The sequence below is a fragment of the Caenorhabditis remanei genome, chromosome II (genome assembly GCF_010183535.1).
Source record: "Caenorhabditis remanei strain PX506 chromosome II, whole genome shotgun sequence".
NCBI lineage: Eukaryota > Metazoa > Nematoda > Chromadorea > Rhabditida > Rhabditidae > Caenorhabditis > Caenorhabditis remanei.
Window position 1 is genome coordinate 10,674,892 of NC_071329.1, and position 22,747 is coordinate 10,697,638.

General features: G+C 38.1%; 9 protein-coding genes across 9 annotated transcripts; 5 read left to right on the top strand and 4 right to left on the bottom strand.

Annotated features, from left to right (window-relative positions):
- Window positions 1–181: 181 nt before the first annotated feature.
- GCK72_005897 (uncharacterized protein) lies at window positions 182–1,040 on the top strand (the record flags this gene model as incomplete). Its single annotated transcript, XM_003108982.2, has 2 exons — window positions 182–314; window positions 553–1,040. The coding sequence occupies 2 exons, from the start codon at window positions 182–184 to the stop codon at window positions 1,038–1,040; spliced, it is 621 nt and encodes a 206-aa protein (XP_003109030.2).
- Window positions 1,041–5,270: 4,230 nt separating this feature from the next.
- Window positions 5,271–7,131, top strand: GCK72_005898 (uncharacterized protein; the record flags this gene model as incomplete). Its single annotated transcript, XM_003108812.2, has 4 exons — window positions 5,271–5,516; window positions 5,571–5,851; window positions 5,901–6,786; window positions 6,838–7,131. 4 exons carry the CDS (start codon window positions 5,271–5,273, stop codon window positions 7,129–7,131), a joined length of 1,707 nt encoding a protein of 568 aa, XP_003108860.2.
- A 267-nt stretch (window positions 7,132–7,398) lies between these two features.
- GCK72_005899 (uncharacterized protein) lies at window positions 7,399–8,062 on the top strand (the record flags this gene model as incomplete). The annotated part of the gene is made up of 2 exons (XM_003108894.2): window positions 7,399–7,531; window positions 7,575–8,062. 2 exons carry the CDS (start codon window positions 7,399–7,401, stop codon window positions 8,060–8,062), a joined length of 621 nt encoding a protein of 206 aa, XP_003108942.2.
- Window positions 8,063–8,443: 381 nt separating this feature from the next.
- GCK72_005900 (uncharacterized protein) lies at window positions 8,444–9,809 on the bottom strand (the record flags this gene model as incomplete). Its single annotated transcript, XM_003108813.2, has 6 exons — window positions 8,444–8,604; window positions 8,815–8,995; window positions 9,042–9,230; window positions 9,348–9,521; window positions 9,606–9,689; window positions 9,735–9,809. The coding sequence occupies 6 exons, from the start codon at window positions 9,807–9,809 to the stop codon at window positions 8,444–8,446; spliced, it is 864 nt and encodes a 287-aa protein (XP_003108861.2).
- A 529-nt stretch (window positions 9,810–10,338) lies between these two features.
- On the bottom strand, window positions 10,339–11,646 carry GCK72_005901 (uncharacterized protein; the record flags this gene model as incomplete). Its single annotated transcript, XM_003108899.2, has 3 exons — window positions 10,339–10,506; window positions 10,688–11,376; window positions 11,490–11,646. 3 exons carry the CDS (start codon window positions 11,644–11,646, stop codon window positions 10,339–10,341), a joined length of 1,014 nt encoding a protein of 337 aa, XP_003108947.2.
- A 785-nt stretch (window positions 11,647–12,431) lies between these two features.
- Window positions 12,432–16,365, bottom strand: GCK72_005902 (uncharacterized protein; the record flags this gene model as incomplete). The annotated part of the gene is made up of 4 exons (XM_053725387.1): window positions 12,432–12,595; window positions 15,440–15,583; window positions 15,806–15,915; window positions 16,154–16,365. The coding sequence occupies 4 exons, from the start codon at window positions 16,363–16,365 to the stop codon at window positions 12,432–12,434; spliced, it is 630 nt and encodes a 209-aa protein (XP_053589581.1).
- On the top strand, window positions 12,439–17,290 carry GCK72_005903 (uncharacterized protein; the record flags this gene model as incomplete). The annotated part of the gene is made up of 8 exons (XM_003109008.2): window positions 12,439–12,583; window positions 12,629–12,747; window positions 12,859–12,925; window positions 15,452–15,586; window positions 15,830–15,933; window positions 15,978–16,877; window positions 16,924–17,154; window positions 17,228–17,290. The coding sequence occupies 8 exons, from the start codon at window positions 12,439–12,441 to the stop codon at window positions 17,288–17,290; spliced, it is 1,764 nt and encodes a 587-aa protein (XP_003109056.2).
- An 899-nt stretch (window positions 17,291–18,189) lies between these two features.
- Window positions 18,190–20,412, bottom strand: GCK72_005904 (uncharacterized protein; the record flags this gene model as incomplete). Its single annotated transcript, XM_053725388.1, has 9 exons — window positions 18,190–18,308; window positions 18,380–18,530; window positions 18,580–19,023; window positions 19,072–19,310; window positions 19,356–19,482; window positions 19,526–19,795; window positions 19,854–19,994; window positions 20,183–20,267; window positions 20,312–20,412. The coding sequence occupies 9 exons, from the start codon at window positions 20,410–20,412 to the stop codon at window positions 18,190–18,192; spliced, it is 1,677 nt and encodes a 558-aa protein (XP_053589582.1).
- A 463-nt stretch (window positions 20,413–20,875) lies between these two features.
- On the top strand, window positions 20,876–22,661 carry GCK72_005905 (uncharacterized protein; the record flags this gene model as incomplete). Its single annotated transcript, XM_003109059.2, has 6 exons — window positions 20,876–20,991; window positions 21,037–21,103; window positions 21,148–21,599; window positions 21,650–21,907; window positions 21,955–22,339; window positions 22,422–22,661. The coding sequence occupies 6 exons, from the start codon at window positions 20,876–20,878 to the stop codon at window positions 22,659–22,661; spliced, it is 1,518 nt and encodes a 505-aa protein (XP_003109107.2).
- Between the last annotated feature and the right edge of the window lie 86 nt (window positions 22,662–22,747).

A 22,747-nucleotide genomic window follows, 5' to 3' on the forward strand; every position in this document is an offset into this window, starting at 1 on the left:
TGGTTTGTAGTCAACACAACGTGCGCATTGGGTAGAGCAAATGATGACAAAACTAGAGAGTAATGTGGGTGAAGAGAGAGAAAACACCCGGAGAAATGGGTATAAATAGAGGAAGGTGGCCTTCAGTCGTCAACATTTCTCACATCGACCAATCGGTTTTTGTTCGGTTACTTTGAAGAAAATGGTCCACTACAAGGTTTCTTATTTCCCAATCCGTGGAGCCGGAGAGATCGCTCGCCAAATCTTGGCTTATGCCGGACAAGATTTCGAGGACAACAGAATTCCAAAGGAAGAGTGGCCAGCTATCAAGCCAAGTAAGTTTTCAATTATTGATCTTCGGGTAGTAATTGCTGTCCTCTCTGTTTTCGAAGGTTGGTAGCCAATTATCTTCTACCACTCTCATAATTTTTGAATCGGAAGAACCAGATATAATTTGAGAGTGTGACAGGAATTGAGAAAAATAGTGGGATTGAAATGTGATACATGTAACAAAATACTAGATGGAAAACAAATACTAAACGAATAAAATCTCATTAATGTTTCCATTTTCAGGCACTCCATTTGGACAACTTCCACTTCTCGAAGTCGATGGAAAGGTTCTTGCTCAATCTCATGCCATCGCTCGTTATCTTGCTCGTCAATTCGGAATCAACGGAAAATGTGCATGGGAAGAGGCTCAAGTCAACTCTGTTGCTGATCAATTCAAGGATTATCTCAACGAGGTTCGCCCATACTTCATGGTGAAAATGGGATTCGCTGAGGGAGATGCTGATGCTCTTGCCAAGGACGTCTTCGTTCCAGGATTCAAGAAGCACTACGGATTCTTCGCCAACTTCCTCAAGTCATCTGGATCCGGATACTTGGTCGGAGACTCGTTGACTTTTGTTGACTTGCTTATCGCTCAACACACTTCTGATCTTTTGGCTGCCAATCCAGCTCTTCTCGATGAGTTCCCACAATTCAAGGGTCATCAAGAGAAGGTTCACTCAAATGCCAACATCAAGAAATGGTTGGAGACTCGTCCAGTTACTCCATTCTAAATTATTTTCACCGCAAATGGTCTCTGTAATCAGATGTATTGATAAACTGAATAAAATTTGAATTTTGTGACTTAAACTGTGTTGGCTTTTTACTGTGTTGGATTTAGCACAGGTTTATTATTCGAGTTCGCTCAGAGTTAGGAACACAATTTTCGGGATAAATTGGTGTTTTCAGCCTGCAATCAAATTTAATAGGCGAGCTAGGAATTAATTCCGATTTCTTAGAATGTGTTCAGTTGGAAGTTCAATTCTGCAGACTACTGATGTAATCTTTCGGAAACAGTTTATTCCAAATTTTTCCAAATTGATATGTCTGTATTCAATTAAGGCTTGATCATTGGAAGGAAAAGTACTCTAACGTACGTCTACTTCTCAAAAAATTTTGATTGAATTAATCGAACAAAAAACAGAAAATGTGACAAACTGAAAATTACTGGTTTCAATAATGCAGGTGCGTACGTACGAGCTGACTAACATCATCAGACACACTGACCTCTTCTTGGTTTCTTAGGTCTCAGAATGTCTAGTCGATAAGGCGATAATTATTGTGTTGGTTTTCATTTTGATTTCGTGAAAACTCTTGTTTTCCTACATAATTTTTTTCGTTTTCACCTGTTTGTAGTTCTCAAAGAAAAAAAGTGAATTCAGATTTCTTATCCAAAAACTCACGAAACTATCAAAGTTTTCTTCGAATCTTGAGTTTGAGATCAACTGTTGCTTTCTGCTTTGTCACATATAATGAGAATAAAAGAACTTTGAATTAGAGATATTCAATTTAGGGTATATATGAACATGGGTCTTGCTCATTCTTCTTCCTCTTCCGGTTTCACTATCCTGAACAGGAATCTTTGTTTTTTCCTGGTACTGAAGTACACCATCTCTTTTTCATTCACTTAAAAAAATGTAAATTTTCGAAAAGTCTGTTATTAGACTCCCCCAACCTCAGTCTTGTGGAGATCACCTCCAGGTACCGGTCTATAACATGATCCATTTCTTTTCAGCCTTCAATTCTTAGAACTGGGAGTCGTACGCAAGCTAGGTCTCAGTGATCGCACCATTGTAACCCAAAAACATCTAGATTCCTCATTTACTCCTTTTCAAGAATTGAAAGAATGTTTGACGTCTCGCTCGAATCGAATTCCTTTATAATTAGTTTGCACCAAATCTTTAATAGTTCCCCTTATTCCTCACTATTATTCTTGACTATGTTTTTTCTCTTCACACGAATGCTCACTGAGCTCATACTTCTTGAGACACCACCTCCTCTCCTGCCTCTTCATATTCCAAAATTTGATTATTTTTTCCAACGATCGCCCACTATTTCTGAGTGGTGACTGACAGAAAAAAAGAAGTGGTGATTTTAAAATTTTATCTATTTTTAAGAAGAGAAATTCACCTGTTTCTAAACTTTTATGCTTACTATTTTTCTATTTTTTTCTGAAATTGTTGAACTGAATGCTCCAGGAACTTCTCGTCAAAATTTTGTCTCTACTTGCTGAACCAGTTCCATTAGTGGAAGGACAATGGCTGAATATAACATTTGATGTACCAATTCTTATTGATATAAATGCTCCATTAACTCCGACACTACAATTTATTTATATTTCTGAAGTATTTTTGATATTTATTGGAATGTTCTTCATGACTTATTTCAATCATTTTGTCAATTCGATTGGAATTATTCATTTGAATTTACAACGTTTATTCGTATTCGCTACTGTTTTATATCTTCTAGGAAGTTTTTCTAGATTTTATATGATTATGATACAATTGAAAATTATAACAGGTTCGTTTATACTCCAATCATCAAATTTCATTGATGGCTAATGGAGATTTTTTTTGAAATTGAAATTCGAGAATTGTTCGTAGATCAGATTCATATTACTTCTCATACTCCTGTAGTTTTAATTGCCTTTAATTTCTAAAACATAACTATGCCATTGAAATTTTGTATTTTTTCACAATTGGCAAGTCACAGAATTCAGTTTAGTCTTCGCTTTGATACTGGTCATTATATTTTGATGTAGAAGATTTTTTCCAGGAGCGAAAACTGTTCTATTAATAAATAGTCATTCCAGACTTGAACACACCTTATCTTTTGGTTGCTGGTTTGCTCAGAATGGAACACTATGGAGTTAGTCTGAGTGCAGTCCTCGTGGTTACTGTAGAACGATCATTTGCCACGTATTATGTTGTGGATTACGAATCAAAATCTAGAAATTGGGTTGCTGTTTTCTGTGTTTTCATCAGTCTAGTCTACACACAATTCTTCATTATTCCTATATGTTTCTGTGAGTTTTTTTTTCAGTTTTCAGTTAACTTCATAAAGTTTCAGTCAAAGCATCTTTACTGTATATTATTTTATTTGCTTCCCTTTGGGCTATTTTTGCTAAAATCGTGAGTCTTGGGTTTTATAGTCTCCAAATAAATACAACTTTTAGGTTCTAATGGGATTGCATCGTTTCAATGTGCAAGAATCGAAGCGTTTATCATGGAAAGCTGAAAACCTTCGGAAAATGAAAAATGTGAATTACACATTGGGCAAGAAATTTCAAGTTGAAGAGAATGTGAAAATTATTAAAGTAGCCAACAAAAACTTGTTTTCAGTTTTACATATCTTATTTTAGTTACTTCAAGCGATGAGTTTTATGCTCGTTTTTTTGATATTGTTCGTCATTATATTTATTGTTGTTCCAAGAGTTTACCTCGGTACCGGTACATATTCAGGTCAAATCATGATATCTCTCTTTGATATTAACTTGGCTCTTGGAGCTATTCTCATACCATTTATATGCATTTGTCAATTGCGAAAAACGAAAGATCTGCCATTCACAGTTGGTTTACCTCCCTATTCTTCTAGTTTAGTAATTGTTTCTAGCAGAGAATACATTGTTTGAACAAACGAAGAGAAGAACGGCAAGTGAATCCGATTACCGTGTTTGAAGATGTCACAAAGTCTTATTTCGATCAGTTTCATACTTCTTGGAAATAAATTATTATTTTCAATATAGCATATATTAAATCAGCCGGAAACAGATGTATATAAAATATTATAAATAGTATGTTTTCTGTCAAAAATAGGTGCATAGTACAACACTCAAATCGCATCATTATTATTTTTGAACGCTGTTTATTATGATGTTTCACTTCTGATTTGTTAATGAATTTGATGCGATGACTACAGAAAAATGAGATTACTGTTGGTTAAAGGCGCAGCTTGTCATTTGTAAATCGTCTCTTGCCACGAAAGTACAATTCTTTCTAATTCAACCGCGGTGACGAATTGGAAATTCTCGAAAAACCTCCGAATTTGTGACTTATGAATTCTCAAGAAGATTTTTCATTTCTGTTGTGTTCTACACAAAATATTTGATAGTTTGTAGCGATCAGAACATGATAAGCAAAACGACGTCTCGAATTTTCGCAGAGAAAATTTGATCTTCTTTGATTTTTCTTTTTCTCTTTTTCGTTGAACAGCAGCAGTTGCTTCATTTCTTCACGTATTTTAGCTCTCTTTATCTCTAAACCTCTGTTTGTATGTTTGTGTGTGGGGGTGCTCTTCCTTCGCGCCAACAACAGCAGCCACGCTGAATTTTTATTTCGTCACATTTCTTTTCTCTTCATTCTCAGACAACTCGATATCAATCTAAATCAAGTAAATTTAGAGACTAACGCGACCCAGTTAGATTGACCCACAGTCTGATTAGACTAGCATTTTGTCTAATTAGACTACAATTTTGTCTAATCCAAATAACATACAGTCTAATTAGACTTGCCTGTCTATTTAGACTTTAAAACTGTCTATTTAGACTTTAAAACTGTCTAATTAGACTTTAAAAACGAGCTAATCTAACTAGATTGTATTTAGATTGCTATTATGTCTAATTATACTTCGGTTGTCTAATTAGACTAACATCGAGTTGCCTGAGTTGTGAAGTCTGAACTTTTCTTGCCCACCCACCATAAAACAAATAAATTCTTTACGTTCTTTACACGTCTAGCGGTTTAAAAAACATCTACAAATGTACAAGTTTGAGTTTAAAGACTGATATACTCGGAGTATTTACCAGAAATTTGGAAAGGCCTATCCGTTATATTGTGTTTACAGTTAGTGAACATCGACCAACCACTTGACTCTTCTGATAAGATACGAAGAGATCACTTTCTGTTTACTATTCTCTTATTTCATTCATTTCTGATCAATCGTCAATTGATTCTTTCAGTCTCAAAATGGGCATCGCTGTTGTCGAAACCCCCACAAAACCATTCGCCGGACAAAAACCTGGAACATCTGGTCTCCGTAAGCGCGTCCCGGAATTCCAACAACAAAATTACACGGAAAACTTTGTGCAAGCCATTCTGGATGCCGGTCTTGGATCTAAAAAGAAGGGTGCCCAATTGGTTGTCGGTGGAGATGGTCGTTTCCTTTCCATGGAAGCAACTAATGTAATTATTAAGATCGCGGCTGCCAATGGTGTAAGTATCCATTTATTAACATTAAGAGTTCGGATGAATATAGATAAATTTCAGCTCTCTCGTCTCATTGTCGGGCAAAACGGTTTCTTGTCGACGCCAGCTTTATCTAATCTCATTCGCAAAGGGCACGAAGGACGTATTGTGGACGGAGGAATTATCCTCACTGCAAGCCACAATCCAGGAGGTCCGAAGGGAGATTTCGGAATCAAATTCAACTGTGAAAACGGTGGACCAGCTCCGGATCAAGTTACCGACTCTATTTATCAAATAACAACGAAGATTGACAAATATCTTATCGCAAAAGATTTGGAATGTGATTTTACGCAAGTCGGAAGGTAATTTCTAGATAATTAAAAAATAAATATTATAAAAGCTGCACTGCAGATACGAATACGATATTGATGGAATTGGACACTTCACTGTGGACGTGATTGATTCGGTCACCGAGTATATCAATCTGATGCAAAAGATTTTCGACTTCCCGAAAATTAAATCTCTTCTCGCTGGTGAACTAACTGGTCGTAAATTCCGAGTTCTCCTTGATTCTATGCATGGAGCTACTGGACCTTACATTTCTACAATCCTCGTGGATTGTCTTGGTGCTGATGCAACTGATCTTCTCCGAACTGTTCCTAAACCAGACTTCGGTGGAGGTCACCCCGATCCTAACCTCACTTATGCAAAGACTCTAGTCGAGCGACTTCACACCGGAGAACACGATTTGGGAGCAGCGTTCGATGGAGACGGTGATCGTAACATGATTCTCGGCAAGAATGGGTTCTTCGTGTGCCCTAGCGATTCATTGGCAGTTATTGCTGACAATATAGATTCGATTCCATACTTCAAATATCGTAAAGTTGCTGGATTCGCTCGTTCCATGCCAACTGCTGGGGCTGTAGATTTGGTTGCCAAAGCGAAAGGACTCCAAGTTTATGAAACTCCAACTGGATGGAAGTATTTTGGAAATTTGATGGATGCTGGTCGTATAGCTATTTGTGGAGAAGAATCGTTTGGAACAGGATCAGATCATATTCGTGAGAAAGATGGCGTTTGGGCTCTTCTTGCTTGGCTTCAAATTCTTGCTGAACGCAAAGAATCCGTTGAGGAAATTGTATCAAAGCATTGGCAGAAGTATGGAAGAAACGTGTTCACTCGCTACGACTACGAGAATGTGGATGCAGCTGGCGCCAACTTGCTGATGACTTTCCTTGAAGCTCAACTTCCCGCTTTTGTTGGGAGAGACTTTTCTGCAAATGGTGTCACTTATAGGGTTAGTTTTATTTAGTCTTTGTTCCTGCATTTATACATCATTTTATTTCAGGTTGCTGTTGCTGATAACTTCCAATACACTGATCCAGTTGATGGATCTGTTGCAACCAAACAAGGACTTAGAATCGTCTTTGAAGATGGATCTCGTTTAGTTTTTCGACTTTCGGGAACTGGATCTGCTGGTGCCACTATTCGTCTCTATGTGGATTCGTACATTCCATCAAATGATTCATCTCGTCTGCTTCAACCAGCCAATGAGTTGCTCAAGCCATTGGTACTTATTGCTCTTGACGTGTGTAAAATGGAACAATTCACGAACCGCAAGGCTCCAACTGTTATTACCTAAATTGAGATTTTCATAGAAATTTTTATATATTGCATGCATCTTGCTAATTATGTGTAGTTTTTCTCGGTTCATATTGTAATTGAGGTGGAATAATTAAATAAAATTACGATTTTTGAAACTGATGTTTTGTTTTGTTGGTGTTTGTGCCTTTTTTATGACAAACCTTGAAAATAATGACAAATAGGAGACGCAGGTGAGAAGGGTGCGCGAGGGGTATAAAAAGTCGATACGCAAATTTAGAGTTTTCGAGTTCTAATCGTCAGAATCATGGTTTCTTATAAACTTACTTATTTTGATTCTCGTGGAAATGGTGAGATTGCTCGGCAGGTTTTTAAATATGCTAATCGAGAATTCATCGATGAAAGAGTTTCACAAGAAGAATGGATGAAAATGAAACAAAGTAAGTGGTTTTCATAAAGAATTGAGCAGAAGTTTTCATTCAGATACTCCATTCGGTCAGCTTCCAATTCTTGAAGTTGATGGAAAGCAGCTTGCTCAGTCGGTCACAATTGTTCGTTTTCTATCGAAACAATTCGGTATTTCGGGAAGAAACTCATGGGAAGAAGCTCAAATTGACTCACTTTCTGACCAATTCAAAGATTATCGAATCGAAGCTCGTGCATATTTTCGAGTAAAAATGGGATTTGGAGAAGGCGATTTAGAGAAACTCAAGAAGGACATTTTTATTCCATCATTCAACAAAATGTATACAATTTTCACAAACTATCTCAAAACTTCTGGAAGTGGGTACTTGATTGGAGATTCATTGACTTGGATTGATTTGGCTGTTGCCCAACATTCTTCAGACCTTCTGGAAGCGGACAAAAACATTTTAAAAGAGTTTCCGGAAATGGCGGATCATCAGAGAAGAATTCATGACATTCCGAATATCAGAAAATGGATTGCAGAGAGACCAGTCTCTTCCAGATGATTACGGTTATGTCTGAATGAGTTTTCTAATAATGTCATTTGCATGTATACATTTAAAACTATTTTATTCATTGAATGGGGACGGTTTCGATGATTAATTCTAATAAATCTGGTTAAAATGAATCCATTGTGTATCAACATCAGATGTGAATGGAACAAGAAAATTAGTGAAAGGCAACGAGAATAGTAGACACATGAATGCAATATTGAAAAAACATGAGGAAAATTATTGAACAGAGAGTAGAGTGAAAACTATACGACTAAAACTTAAATGGGGATGAGTATCATAGATGATTTTTGGTGAAGAATGAAGCGTTAACATATAAAAAGTAAGGATAGAGATTAGTGAAAGATTCTAGCGAATACAGAATGAGTTTTGCGTTCATAAATATTCAGATGATACTGATGCTGGTGATCCACCCGTGGAATCCGAATATTTTAATCTTTTTGGTGGTTTTGATTCAAGAAATTCATCGGATAGAAGTGATGGCGGTTCTCGTTTCAGTATGATTTCATTGAATTTACTACTTTCCCGATTTGGTTCTGAAAGAATAAAACATGTTGATTATTGGCTTCCAGACGCAGTTTGATGAGACCTCTCAGAGGCCAGGTGCCGGATTGTTCTTCTAATACTATGTACTTCAAAAAGAACAAAAAATTTCTCTACTTTCTATTGAATTGAAATCAGGAACCCAAAAAAGAAGAAACTAATTGTTTGTGTAATGATTGTTTTGCAATACATTGAAAAACCACCTTCTTTTACAAGCCACGATCCTTGAATTGGGCATGTTTCCCATTTAACTTTGAGATATGTCATTAACCAATCCCATGCCTCATCATTCATTTCTGCAATTCTTTCTCTGTCTGTTTGGATTGCCACTACTTTGAAGCGTTCTTCTTTGTCCTCCAGCAGTTTGTGCCACATGATAGGCAACTGAAATATTATTTTTACTATCCAGATAATGAAAATAGCAACTTACATCTTTCAATAAAATCTTTTTGGCCGCCAGGAAGGAAAATGTGAACTTATACGAGGATAAAATTACACGGCAATACACGTTATTTGGTTTTGAAATACTTGGGTTCGCTCCAACTATTACAGTAAGATATTTCGACATGCTCCGCCTGTTTCCATTTGATATTGGGTCATCAAGCAGTGTCCCGAATTTCTGAAAATATCATGAAGTCTACTTTCCTATAACCCTAGAATTTTTTTTTGAAAAGCCGTTAAGTTTATTATATTTTTAATTGAGAGATCAATATTTTTTGTTTTGATTTGTTCTTACCAGATTCAACTTCTCGAGTGCTGAGTTTGAGAGCAAAAACACAATAGCATGTTCCGGATGTTTCTGACTTCGATCTTTGATGGAAACACTTTCAATTTGTGATAATGGAAATCCGATACCAATTGGACCTCCATGATCGTTGCTTTCCAGAACGATACGAAAGCTGATCTTCTTCTGAAATAGTCAAAAACTGTTTGTGCTCTTCTTACAATAGAGATTGTTAGAGATAATTACCATTTCGGTTTTTTAAAAACAAACCTTGTCGTTTATTCTGAAAATCATAGGAGATCCTTCGGCAAGTGGTAGAGGTGTATCTCCTAGAAGAATTTGTTTTGGCCACATCTGAACTAGAGAACTTTATTTTTCTTTTCTTATTTTTTAACTAACATAGTTTCGATATGAAGGATCCAGAAGACGACATTGTTCAGTAATGAAAAATCTTATTCTCTCGGGTCGTTGCATTCTGAATTTTTTTGATTTTTCGAAAAAGTGTACTTTTAAAAAAACTGTGTATGAATATATGTTCCAATAATTTTTATAAACTTCGGAATGAAAGAAAAATTATTCAAAACCTCCGAAAGCATATGAAAAAATGTCCACTCGCGCGCTGTCTGCTTTGTCGATATAATCGCCAGCGTTTTCTACAGAGCGCAGTTGCACATTCGGCCGTGACTACAACGTGCGTCAGTGTTGTCTCGATGAAGTTTAGTTTTCCGTAAATTTTTATATTAAATTTAGAAAAACATTGAATAACCCAATTTTTGGTGATTGAATCAAACGATCTATTGAAGAAACTAACATTCGTAGCCTTTGAAGGTACCATTGAAATCAGGAGGGGAGAAAAACATCATATAGAGAACGGATTCGGATATACATTGAAATAAAAACAGGAAACTAATGAATAGAATCACAAGTGGGCCAAACAAAAAAAAGAAAATAATCGATGAAGAAGGAATTCGGGTGTGGAAAGATTGTGTGATAACAGTAATATTTATTGTGGTGGTGCCGGTGGTGGAGCTCCTCCTTCACCACCTGGACCGAACTGGCGTCGGAGGTTCTCGATAAGTTCTGGGTTGGTTTCTTGCATACGAGCAGCCATTTGTTGACCGGCGGCCATCAAATCTGCGATGGATCCTTGTCCAGACATCATGTTGTTGAACTGAAAAAAAAAACACTTTGAAAAACATTATTTGGTTTTGAATTTTAAGATAAGTTTTTTTTAAAGAACATCACAATACTATTCGGGCACAGTTCTATACGGCACGTGATCGCAAAATTATAATTTGATTAAAATTAGCAACCTTTACTAGATTTCAACTTTTGATTTCAAAATATCATACCATATCAGCAAGTCCAGGATCATTCATCATTTGCGAAGCTGCTTGCATGAGTCCTGGTTCGTTTAGAAGATTTCCCATATTAGGCATTCCTGGCATTCCACCAAGGCCGGGTCCTCCTCCTCCCATTGCTCCAAAAAGCCCAGCCAGTGGATTTGCTGCTTGGGCAGGCCGCGAGCTCTCTAATTCTTTCAGTTTATCTTCGGCAATCTTCAAATTATTTTTGTAGCTTTCTTGATTAGGCTCTAATTCCAATGCTTTCTTGTAAGCCTCGGCTGCATGCTCATACCGGTTTTGGCATGAGTAAGCTAGTCCCATTCTTCCCCAAGCTTTGGAATAAGTAGGATCAAGAGCAAGGGCAGTACGACAATCTTGGATTGCAAGATCGTACTGTTCTAGACGGCAGTATGCAGCAGCACGATTACAAAAGTAGACGGGGTCTCTGTTGAGTTTAATGGCAGCGTTGTATTTTTGAACAGCGGCATCAAACTGCGAAGCTTTCATCAAGTCATTTCCCTCCTCTTTGAGCTTGTTTGCTTGAGAAATGTCAGCATCACTTGGAGTTGGGAGAGCACTCTCGCCATCTGGAAGTCCTTCAGCACTTTTGAAAAGTTCGAGAATTGGACGGGACGGTTGAAAAGCGTACGAGGCGTCGTTTAGGGCGAATGAATGCTCGAGGCATTGGATCGCAACTGAAAAATTTAATATTTAGTTACTTCATGAGATGATAATAATCTGAATAATATATTTTTGAACTTGCATTCGAATGAATGAAATATAAATTTGAATGTTTCCAGACACTCACCCTCAAGAGCTTCAGCCTGTTCGCTAGTCACTTGATTCTGCGAAACCTTTTGGCGGATGAACTGGAGGAAGGAGACTACCAGATTTTGTTCGTCTGTTGTTACGATTGGAGCGTTAGTTGGTGCTTCTGGAGCGCTTGGCTTGGTTTCCTCAGCCATCGTGGTCTGAAACACAAAAATAGTTATTATCACTATGGAATATAAACGAAGAAGAATGATGTAGAGAATAATAGGTGAATGATAATGTTTAAAGTTAGAATTGAAAAGATAACACAATTTCGCAACACAGCTAAAACAAAATTCATGAATAGTATTTAGTTCCCGAAACAGCGAGAATCTCGTCCAACTTCAAGGCGCATGCTCGGCGTCACCGCAAGGGTCTCGCCACGGGAGATGAATGATTGCCTAGCGCAGAGACGCAGACAAGTAGACGACTAAGTTGAAGCCAGTGGAAAAGAGTGTATCACATGGAAGAGAGTAAAAGAGAAAAAGACAGAAAAGAAGCTGACTGGTGGCTCAGGTCGCCTTCCAAAAGCCACTACTTCCCTCTGTCGTCCCTCGTCAGATTAAAATTGTTGAACCAGTCGACATATTTTCCATCTTTATTTTCACTTCACTCTGAGTTTATTCTGTTCACAAATGGTTCAGTCAAAATTTTCTGAAATCCATTTTCTCTTGCGGATATTGTTTTTGAAATCTTTATTTAATTTTTGCAATGGGTTAATTACAATGTTTCACTATTATTAAGAAGCGCCTTGCGTTCTTGTGTGCGCGTATGTTTACTCAGAGGTTCTTTCTAAACTTTCATGTTTTCTGAAATTGTCTGTCACGACCGGTCGTCACCTACTTCCTTGCGAAATAATTTTCATTCTACGCTTTTATTTACTTAATTTCAATATATTTGCAGTAATTATACTATCAAAACTATAATCTCTTCACATCACTCAATTGATGTCACAATCAGATGAACAGAAGGACATTCCTTCTTCATCAACTTCAGGAATTACTGGAGGAGTAGGGATTCCAGCACAAATTCCAGCCAGACGACTATTTGATAATACTTCTGACGAATCAGATGTTTCATTGGACAACGATGGTAAGATTGGTACTGGAATATATTGATGTCATATATCTATTTCAGACAAAACTGGAGCTGAAACGGATGGATCTTCATCAAGTCGTGGATGTTTGAAGAACGACAGATCACGTAAAGATCACGCCGGTAGTTCAACTGTAAGGGCTGTTCGTGCACCTCAGCAGGTATTATATTTTGACTCGGATTGAATGTTTCAACTATTAATAGTGTCAGGAATTCTTAGTCACGTTTGAAAAATATCTAATACATTGCATTCTCCTATCTCTCTCTTTCAGGTTTCTTGGTCCTTCGGAGCAAAACCAGCGACTCCGCACTCTCAACCGCCTGCTGGGCTCAAAAAAGGTATTTCCGTTTTTCTTTGTCGCTTTTCATCGTCTGACGTAACTATTTCTTCTCAATTGAAGAAAATCCAGGTCGTGCATCTTTAGGTGTTGACGACGTAGTTTGTGACTTTGTCTCTCAAGTTTAAAACATTCGCATATGTTTCTAATGTTTAAACAAACACATATTTGCTTATTGACTCCAGATTTCTCAGTTATTCTCTAAAAATCCGATTATTACAAAATGCTGTTGGTCTATTCAGAAATAGGATTAACAAGCAGAAGCTCAGAGCTGATATTCACCTGTGCGTGCTAATTTTGGCCTCAGAACCAACCTCAGAGAATAAAAAAGGAAACAAAACATAAATCTCTCCCGCAAAAAGTTTATATGCTATGAGAGTGACATTTTGGGACGAAGGTGAGTCAGATCACGGATGTTAGAGTTGCGAAGCAAAGGATACCTTTTAATTTATTTAATTTTTCATAAACTTACAATTAGAATGAAAAAACGTCTTTCGGATAGTTGGCATTTATTTTTTCTGTGTGGAAATATCTGTTTTCCGTTTCGGTATGTAACACATTCTTTTATCACTCGGAAGACTTATTTTAGAAGAAGAAAAGAACAGGTGGTCGCATAGTTGCGAAATGTTAGAGTCCGCACAAAGTCCTGTCATCTGTCGGTTGCTTTTTGTCAACGTTTAAAAATTTTCCAAATATCTTTTAAATATTGTTTTCATCATTATGACACCTAAAATGTTTTAAAGTTGAAAAGCGATCTTTTCCATTCATCCAAAATTACATATTTTACTCGGTGTTTGGATACTCAGAAATGTATGAGCATTCTTTTGCAAACGGCCTTTTTATGCTCTTCTCGTTGGAATATATTTCTAAAAATGAATTCCAGCATCTATTTTTTCTCTCACTCCCACATTTACATTGTTTGAGTTTCCTCTTCTCATCAGTTCGGTTGTCCATTCGTTCACCCGTCCGTCCGTCCGTCTCTGGCTAATCTTCTTCTTCTGCTTTTCGCATTCTTTTTTGATGCGTTTTCCTTTCCTCCTCTATGTTTTCCTCTTCCCATATTTAACATTCTCCATTCCTTGCCCTGGGTTCGGATGCCATTTCTTAGCATTTAAGTATCTTTGTTTCCTACCCGAATTCGATTTGAAATATGGAACTCTGAATTCGCATTAACGTCGAGTCTTCAATAATTATGTTTTCGCAAAGTCGTTTACCTTGGTCTGCCTTTCCTGTTATTCCCCAACACTGTGACCTTTTCTTATTTTCGACTAGCAAATTTAGATTTTAATCAGTTTCGCGATTAAATCGGTATAGACAACTGCCTTTTCATGAATTTCAAATGTTTTTTCAATTGAAAACTGCCAATTCAAGATCATCAGATTTTTCAATTTTTCGTAAGTATATTTTTGCTTGAATCAAACATCCACAAATAATCAACTGATATCTTGAAGCACTTATTTTTCACTTTTCATTCGGAGCGAAAATTCTTTGCAGGTGAAAATGTGTTCTGTTTGCTTAAACAAATAGTCACACTTTTTCCTATCTCAGCTATTCTACCTCTGTTGAGAACGACAGAAAAGTTACTGGCACATTCACACTCAACAAATGCCAAAAAGATTAATTGCAAACAGTGTTATCAAAAAGGACTGAATGCCAATTCATCAACAAAGAGTCAGTAAAAAAGCAAGGCTATAGAAAAAAGAAGTGGTTCGCATTTGTTTACAAAGAGAAGCATAGCAGATTTGAAATAAAATTCAAAAAAATGTCCACATCATCATATCAGAATCAAAATAGGAACTATACAATGTTCGAAATGAAATCAGCATCATAGCTGTTAAATCACGTGCTGAAGCCATAAGTCTCAGTTGACAGGCTTGAAGTAAGAGACACACTTTTTCGAGAGCCAAAGTACTTGATTAAAGTAGGCCAAGAAGCCAACACCCTCCCTTCCTTCCGTTCTTTTTTTTGTCTGGTCTCTTGTTCTCCTCCTCACTTCTATCCAGTCCGTCTCGATGATCTCGGCGTCTCTCAGTTTTTATCATACAACAACATTACATCTCACCAATATGTCGCTCCATTGTCATCATTATATCGTCGTATTTTTCTTTAGAATCTCTTCAAACTCTGCACTCTAAATTGCTTCTCTGTATCAGCTGCGCCCCTTTGCGCACCCCTAGCTAGGAGAGGAATATACTAGACGCTCTCTTTACTTCTTCTCTCGATCCTTCTTCCAATACAAAAATATCCTAAACAGCTACAAACACTTCCTTCACTTCGTGTTAATCGATCCGTTCTCAATATATAATGAATTCCTACTCATCTACATTGTATTCGGCTCTGTCCTCTTCCGGTTAGTTCTGAAGTCATTCCGAATGTTTTCTGAATTATGTTTCTGTCCGTGAGAGAAAACATTCCGAAATTTACCAGGTCTTGAAATAAAAAACACTAAATAAAAACAGATTGCTATTGTTAGATGTTAATGAATATAGTTTCGATTACTTGTTTAAATATTTACGATAGTTTTCAGTTCCCGCATTTGCTGCCACGTCATCAACATCACAAGCCGGTTCATCTGCTTCCACATCCGTTGCTCGAAAGTCATCTCTTGTCGGCGGACGTGGATCAGCATCATCCTCTGGCCATACAAGTCCTTCTCCATCTGGTAAGTTCAACTTGTGAAAATTTTTCGTTTTTTTTAAATTTATGTTGAAGTATAACTTACATGCCCACCGAAGTAATAATTTCATTACATATTTTTAATCATTCTTCTCTTCCTTTCTCCAATTTATTCGTAATAAAGGCTAGTAATAGTACAGAGCCCAAAATTGTTCACATTCTGATTTTTCAGAAATCATTACACTGGGGAAAACCGGAGAATCACTATCTAATTGTTTTTTTCTTTCAGAATCGCCCGCTCGGAACGCCGGTTGCTCATCATCTGGTGAATCGAACCCTGACAGATCTCTAGCTACTCCTCCTCTTCCACCTGCTCTGAAACATTCCGGCAAAGTAGGAAAAATATTATCTGACAGTAAAGAGTAATTTAACTTCAGGACGGTCATTATCGAGGCCAACGTTCAATGTCTCTTGGAGGACCAGCTCATGAAATGTTGATGTCACAACTTGGAGGTCGACAAGGAAACACGGTCGATTGTTCACCTGGAGAAGGTGACAAAGTGTGCCTTCTTGTAGACCAGACACGCTTTCTCGTGTCGCAACGACTTCTCACTTCGAAACCTGACACAATGCTTGGTCGGATGTTTTCAATGCGAGCATCATGCGGTGATTTGGGTGCTGATCTCGTTTCTCCAAATGAGAGAGATGAATTTGAAGTGGCTGATGGTATGACAGCTTCATGTTTCCGAGCGATTCTGGATTATTATCAGTCGGGTACAATGAGATGTCCATCTTCTGTATCTGTATCAGAATTGCGTGAAGCATGTGACTACTTGCTGGTTCCTTTTAACGCTCAAACAGTGAAGTGTCAGAATCTGCACGCTCTACTCCACGAGTTGTCTAATGAAGGAGCACGTGAGCAGTTCTCTCAGTTTCTCGAAGAAATAATTTTACCTCAATTGGTTGCTTCGACAGAGCATGGAGAACGAGAATGCCACCTCGTCGTACTTCTTGATGACGACGTTGTCGATTGGGATGATGAATATCCACCACAAATGGGAGAGGAAACAACACACGTTGTATATTCAACACATCTTTATAAGTTCTTCAAATACGCAGAAAACCGAGATTGTGCAAAGCAAGTGTTGAAAGAACGTGGTCTCAAAAAGATTCGATTGGGAATGGAGGGTTATCCCACACACAAGGAGAAAGTTAAGAAGCGATTTAACAAAGCGGAAGTAATTTACAATTATGTGCAACGTCCATTTGTCCACTGCTCCTGGGAGAAAGAAGAAGCGAGAAGCCGTCATGTCGATTTCGCTTGCCCCATTGTCAAAGTATGTTAATCATAATCTAGCATAGTATTATATTTATATTTTCCAGTCAAAATCCAATCCTTCCTTGGCTGCGGCAGCATCTGATCCCCTCCCACAACCTGCCCCTCTTCAACAACAACATCGGGTCGCGGTTTTCGGAGAAGCTGCTCCTCTTGCAGCGCAACATCGATTCGATGATGCCCAATTTGCTCAACCGATGATCAATCAAGTGATGCAGCAACAGCCACAACAACCACAGAACAATGCAATGCTCGGTGTTAATGTTCAGCAACAGCAGGTAAGTTGTCACGGACTAATCTTCTCTACATTCAATTCATTCAAATCCTTGGATCTGATATTTTTTTTTTCAGCATAACCATCCCCTTCATTCACCACCTGTTCATTTCCAGCAAAACGACAGAGATGAAGATTAATTTGCCGAATTTCTTGCTATATGTCACTGTTCCCTACACCATCCGGGTCCAAATTCTCATCATCTTTCATTTTTATCATCTTTTCTGTTGTTTTTGTGATAATTCAAACTCCTTCTCAACTCGAATCGAGTTTAACATCGTTGTTTTACACATTTTGTTTTTTTTCTGAATATTTTGTGTTGTACTCCTCATTACGACCTATAGCTACCGGTCACTTCTCTTGTATTCTACCATTAATTTATCGCAATTCCTGTCTAAATTCTTCCCAACTAAATTTCCCATTTTTCAAATGCAAGGAGAAATGAAAGAATGAAGCACACAAAAGTTTTCAAGACACCTTATGCACATTGAAGGAAACGAAAACCATACTTGTCACGGGCCGGGCTGATTTCCAAATTTTCACCGGTCGGCCCGGGCCCGGGTGAAGCGACTTTTTTTTCGAAAAACATGTTTTTTTCGGCAGTAATTTTTGAAAGTGAATTTTGGGGCATTTTCTGCAAAAATTCGACTGGATTGATGATTTTTATTTAGTTCTACAGTGAATTTAGTGATAAAAAAGCACTTGAAAATTATTTTTGGCGTCCAAAAATTTAAAAACATTTTCCACCCGGGCCGACCGGGCCGGGCCGGCGGGTTGGCCCGTCAAATGACAAGTATGACGAAAACATTTTCATTATGTGAAGGCGTTTGAGCAGCGAAGTCTGTGAAACTAACGGAATTCGGAAGAATGCAAATAAAAATAGGCATTTCGGAAATGAAACATGCGCTACAATGATTATAGAACACAATACAAGATGAAAGCTGTAGATATGAAAAAAACAGGCGAACAACATGCATAAAAATTAACAAGGTTAAAAATTACAAGAAGTTAGAAAATGCAAATAGAAAATGTAGCAGCTTTACATGTCATCGATAGTCATCATATCATCATCAGAATCTTCGAGAACGAGATCCAAGTCATCATCTGTGAAACCGTCTTCTAGTGGTTTGAACATATCTCTGTCATCGAACTCGGTGTCTACAATTATAAGCTATTCATACAAGACACGGTCTCCCACAGTGAACCAGACAAATTTTCTTAAAACTTACCGTCTTTTACTTCAGAAGTCGTAGCGTTTTGAGCTTCGTTAACTGGCTCCGGCAATATAGAACATGGTTTTTGTTCCTCATTGATCTTGCATGCTATGTTTGATGACGAACTCGAAATCTCATAAACTGTGGTATCCAGCTGACCGTCGTCCTGAAGACATGATTTTATTAATATGGAAAACATGAAAAGGGATACTGACTTTCTCACGGAATGACACATGCCGTTTCAAAATGTTTCTCTGAGTCTTCAGGATAGACTTCAATGGTGAAACTGTAGCGACTTCTTCATGATTGTCCAGAATTGACGATGAGTCAACTATTTCGCCGACATGAGACTGTTCCTTTACATATGCTCTCATTATACTTTCGATGGCAAGTGACCCATTCTCGGCTGAAGACTGGTCTATTGGCTCACGTTTGATTTTACAGTTTGTTGGAATGGATTCGTGGAGTGCAGATTTTCCAATAACGGGTTTCTGTTCTGGAGTGATTTCGTTCAATTGGAATCTGTTTGGTTTTTCGCATTTTTCCATCCCAAAATCTTCATTGTGCTCAAGTTCACTTTTCTTGTTGAGCAACGGAGCAGAGACGGACAAGGAGTCATGTATAAATAGATGATCGGAATCAGAAAAAACATGGGATCGCTGAAAGCAGAAGAAAACTTGTAATTCTAATTGAATGGGATGACTTACGGCTGGTCTTTTCCATTTTTTCGCAGGAGATGCATGCTCAGGAGAACTCGGCTCTTCTTTGATAACTGTATGAGAAGTTTTATTACGACCGCGTCTTGTTTTCAGAGGGGAAACTGGTTCGGATGACACTTTTGAAACTGGAACAACTGTGCCAGCATCCACCTTGATTTTCTTGAGTTTCTTGACGTCTGGTTTCAATTCACGAACAAAATCAAACGTATCTGTTGGCACAACGAGTGCTAAAAACAATAAATTATTTGAATTGATATTGGAATAAAACTAACGCATTGATGAACGATGTCTTCTGGACCGAGAAAGTTTCAAATCAGCAGCGTGGGCTTGTTCTTTGATTGAGGAACGCAGCATTCCACGAGAAGACAATTGTTCTGATGAGTGATCGGTGTTGATTATCTGTTTTTAAAAATAGCTTTTTCGGATTGGTCAGATAACTCACCTCGTCAACGCCCAAACTTTTTTCGAGACTCTGCGAATGTTGTTCGATAATTTCTTTGATTTTCTGCTGGACATCTGGTAGTGGACAGCCAATGAAACCCAATTTTTCCTTCATTTTTGCATATTCCTTATGAATGAACCCTAACATGGAAAACGTATCCGACTCATACAAATATTTCATATTGCCCAGGGGGTCATTCAAATTAGTCAGAACGCTCACTCCAGTAACCTTCTCGTCCGTATAGAATCTTTTGAAGTTGGACGGATCATGCTGAAAAGAGACTAGATTTTACCGCAAAGCTTTCTTACACTATACAGTTTTTACTCACGATAGGTATGAAAGCAACATGTTTGAGAGCTTTGTCCTCAAGAAGCTTCAAGCAGGCCATATAACCGTCGTAAATTCTTTCTTGGACAAGGAGCTCGGCCAGTTTTCTGAAATTTCGAGAAGCGTCCGGATCCATACGCACCTTGACAACATGGTTCTCTTGTTGTACGTAGTAGAATGTATACAATGAATAGAGCCCAAAAAGTCGTTCTTTCAAGCTTCGCGGAACGCCCTCACAAACGAATTCTTCCATGTACGGCAAGCAGTAAACCAGGAGGCATTCATTGAACTAAAATTAATATTGTGGTTCATTTGAGATTTCTCTGATACCTCAATTATTTCTGCGCTATTGCTTCGACCATTGAACAACTGAATCATTCCTCTATGGTGAAACAATTGCTTATAATCAACGAATCTGTAAGAAAAGGATCAGGCATATGATACGCTTTGTCACTGAACCTGATCGTATCCAGCTGCATGAACGCTCTCAAAAATGCATCAAGATCTTCTCGCAGACCGGCATAAACTGGAGTCAAAGATGAGGCGCCTCCCTTCGGCATAACGTGGCTATAATCAAAGTTCGAAATGAATAATATGAAAAACATTATTTACAACCGGGCCGGATCCGGGCCTTGAAACAACTCGCTTCAAAATTGTAGAGCTCAACAAGATCTAAAATTTGACAGGTTGATCGGCTCCTAATTGTTATTTTGAAGCGAGTTATTTCACGGCCCGCCCAGGATCCGGCTCGGTTGCAAGTATGTGAAAAACAAGTTTAAAAAGAGAAAACTGTGGAACTTATTTTTGAAATTTGAGGCATTTGTAGTTATCGTTGTAAGACCACTTTAATCAGCGGCATGTTCCTTTAAAGGGACAGCGCGCGAAGTCTGAAATTTTCCCTGCCGGACTTTCTTTACTGTGACCAAATCTTGTATTTTTCGCTGTTTTTTCGTAATTACTTTATTCAGGAATGTTTCTATAGTTTTCTTCTTGAGCTCATTCACTATTAGTAAAACATTCCAGATGCGGTGGCAAACAGTTCGTCTAATCGCGATTTATGCAGCACTCTCGGCAATTACTAACTTTCCATCAGGATTCACAAACTCATCTGTTAATACTGCAGTCGCAAAGCTGCACGAGTAAGTGAAACACGTTTTGATGTTAACTATTCATGTGCGCATTAGGTTCATCGCCACATCTCTTCGTGAGGAAGGTCGCCCAGATGATGAAAATACGATTGCTTTGTTCCAGGTAAAACTCCTTCTACTCTTCCTCTTCCAAGTTATTTTTTTCAGTCTGCGACGCTGAACTGCTGGTTTGTTGCTCAAATTTTCGGTGCTATGATGACGCCGATGATTTCTGACAGATATGGTAGAAAAGTCGGTTACATTGTTTGTGTGACAACAACAATTCTCGCCACTTTCGTTCAATACTTTTCTATGTGCTTTAACATGCCTTGGGGCCTAATTTTCGGCCGATCACTGACAGCATTAGTGTCACCCCTTGGAGACGCATGTCTTTTACTTTACGTCCAAGAAACATCGCCTCTCGAAATTCGAGGAATGTCGTCATTTTTATGTGAGATTGGATATGGTACAATGTGTGTGCTTGGAATGGTAGTCGGAATGAAATCAGTCCTTGGCGAGTCACTTTCTCGATTGCTGTTACTTTCTCTGATTCCATTGTTTTTCTCGTTCTGTTTCGTGATTCAAATACCAGAAACGCCTAAATTTCTAATGATCACAAGGTAACAGTTTCCGAATGTCAGTTTTACCTTTCTAAAAAATACTTTTACAGAAAAGATAGCAAGAAAGCGATGAAGTCCCTCGAATATTTTCAGGGAAACAATCCGGAAAATCGTTCTCTCATCGAAGACTATGAAGCTGAAGGAATGACAGAGAAGATGTCGCGTGAATCTACTTTCCTTGAACTACTTTCAAAATGGCATCTCCGACAAGCTATGCGCCTCGCTTTAGCAACGTTGTCACTAACTCTCTCCTTTTATCCGATTCTTCAATCGTCAACTTATTTTCTGTTAGAGTCTGGAGTTTCTGTGTAAGAAGTTGTTCTCCGGTTATGTTTTTATAACATTTTATTTACAGTGACATTGCTCAACTGTGCTCAACATTGGCTCAAGTAGTGCTCACACTTTCCTCTATTTTTGGAGCTTCGATCATTGACAGATTTTCGAGACGGAAACTTCTTCTATCTTTCGGAGTACTTTCCAATATCTTGCTTGTCTGTTTCGCATTCTTCTCGCATATGTCGGCAACTGTCGTCTCACCATATTCTTGGCCCAAATATGCGTGTTTAGCGTCTCTTCTAGCATATTGCATTTCATTTGGAATGGTTCTCGGTCCACTGTCTTGGTTCGTGGCTCCTGAACTTGTCAGTCAACGACATCGCTGCACTATTTTTTCGGCATGTTTCGCCATTCACAATTTGCTCATCGCACTTACAGATTTCGCTACGATTCCGCTGTTCCGCGTAAGTGAGAGTTTCTAGTTGGTTCTCAGTGATTTCGCAATTAACTGTTTTTAACTGAAGGTAACCAGTGTTATTTTTCCAGATCTTCGGTAGCATGTGCTTCGTCTTTCTTTTCGTTGTTCCATCAATTTTATGTCTCTGTTACATTTACTTGTTCATGCCGGAAACACTTGGGAAATCTACATTAGAGATTATCCATGAGATGGTGGAGCGTGGAATGAATGGCACGGAGAATAACATTATCACCTTGGATACGCCAACACTGAAGGTTCGTCCTCGACTGTTTTCATCGACTTCAGATGGAAATCTTCGTGTTTACTGAATCCCCATTGTATGTCTATCTAGTTTGTTCTTTCTGCGTTTAGTTTTTGATTTTTGTTTCATGTTGGAAATTGTTCATATTCTATG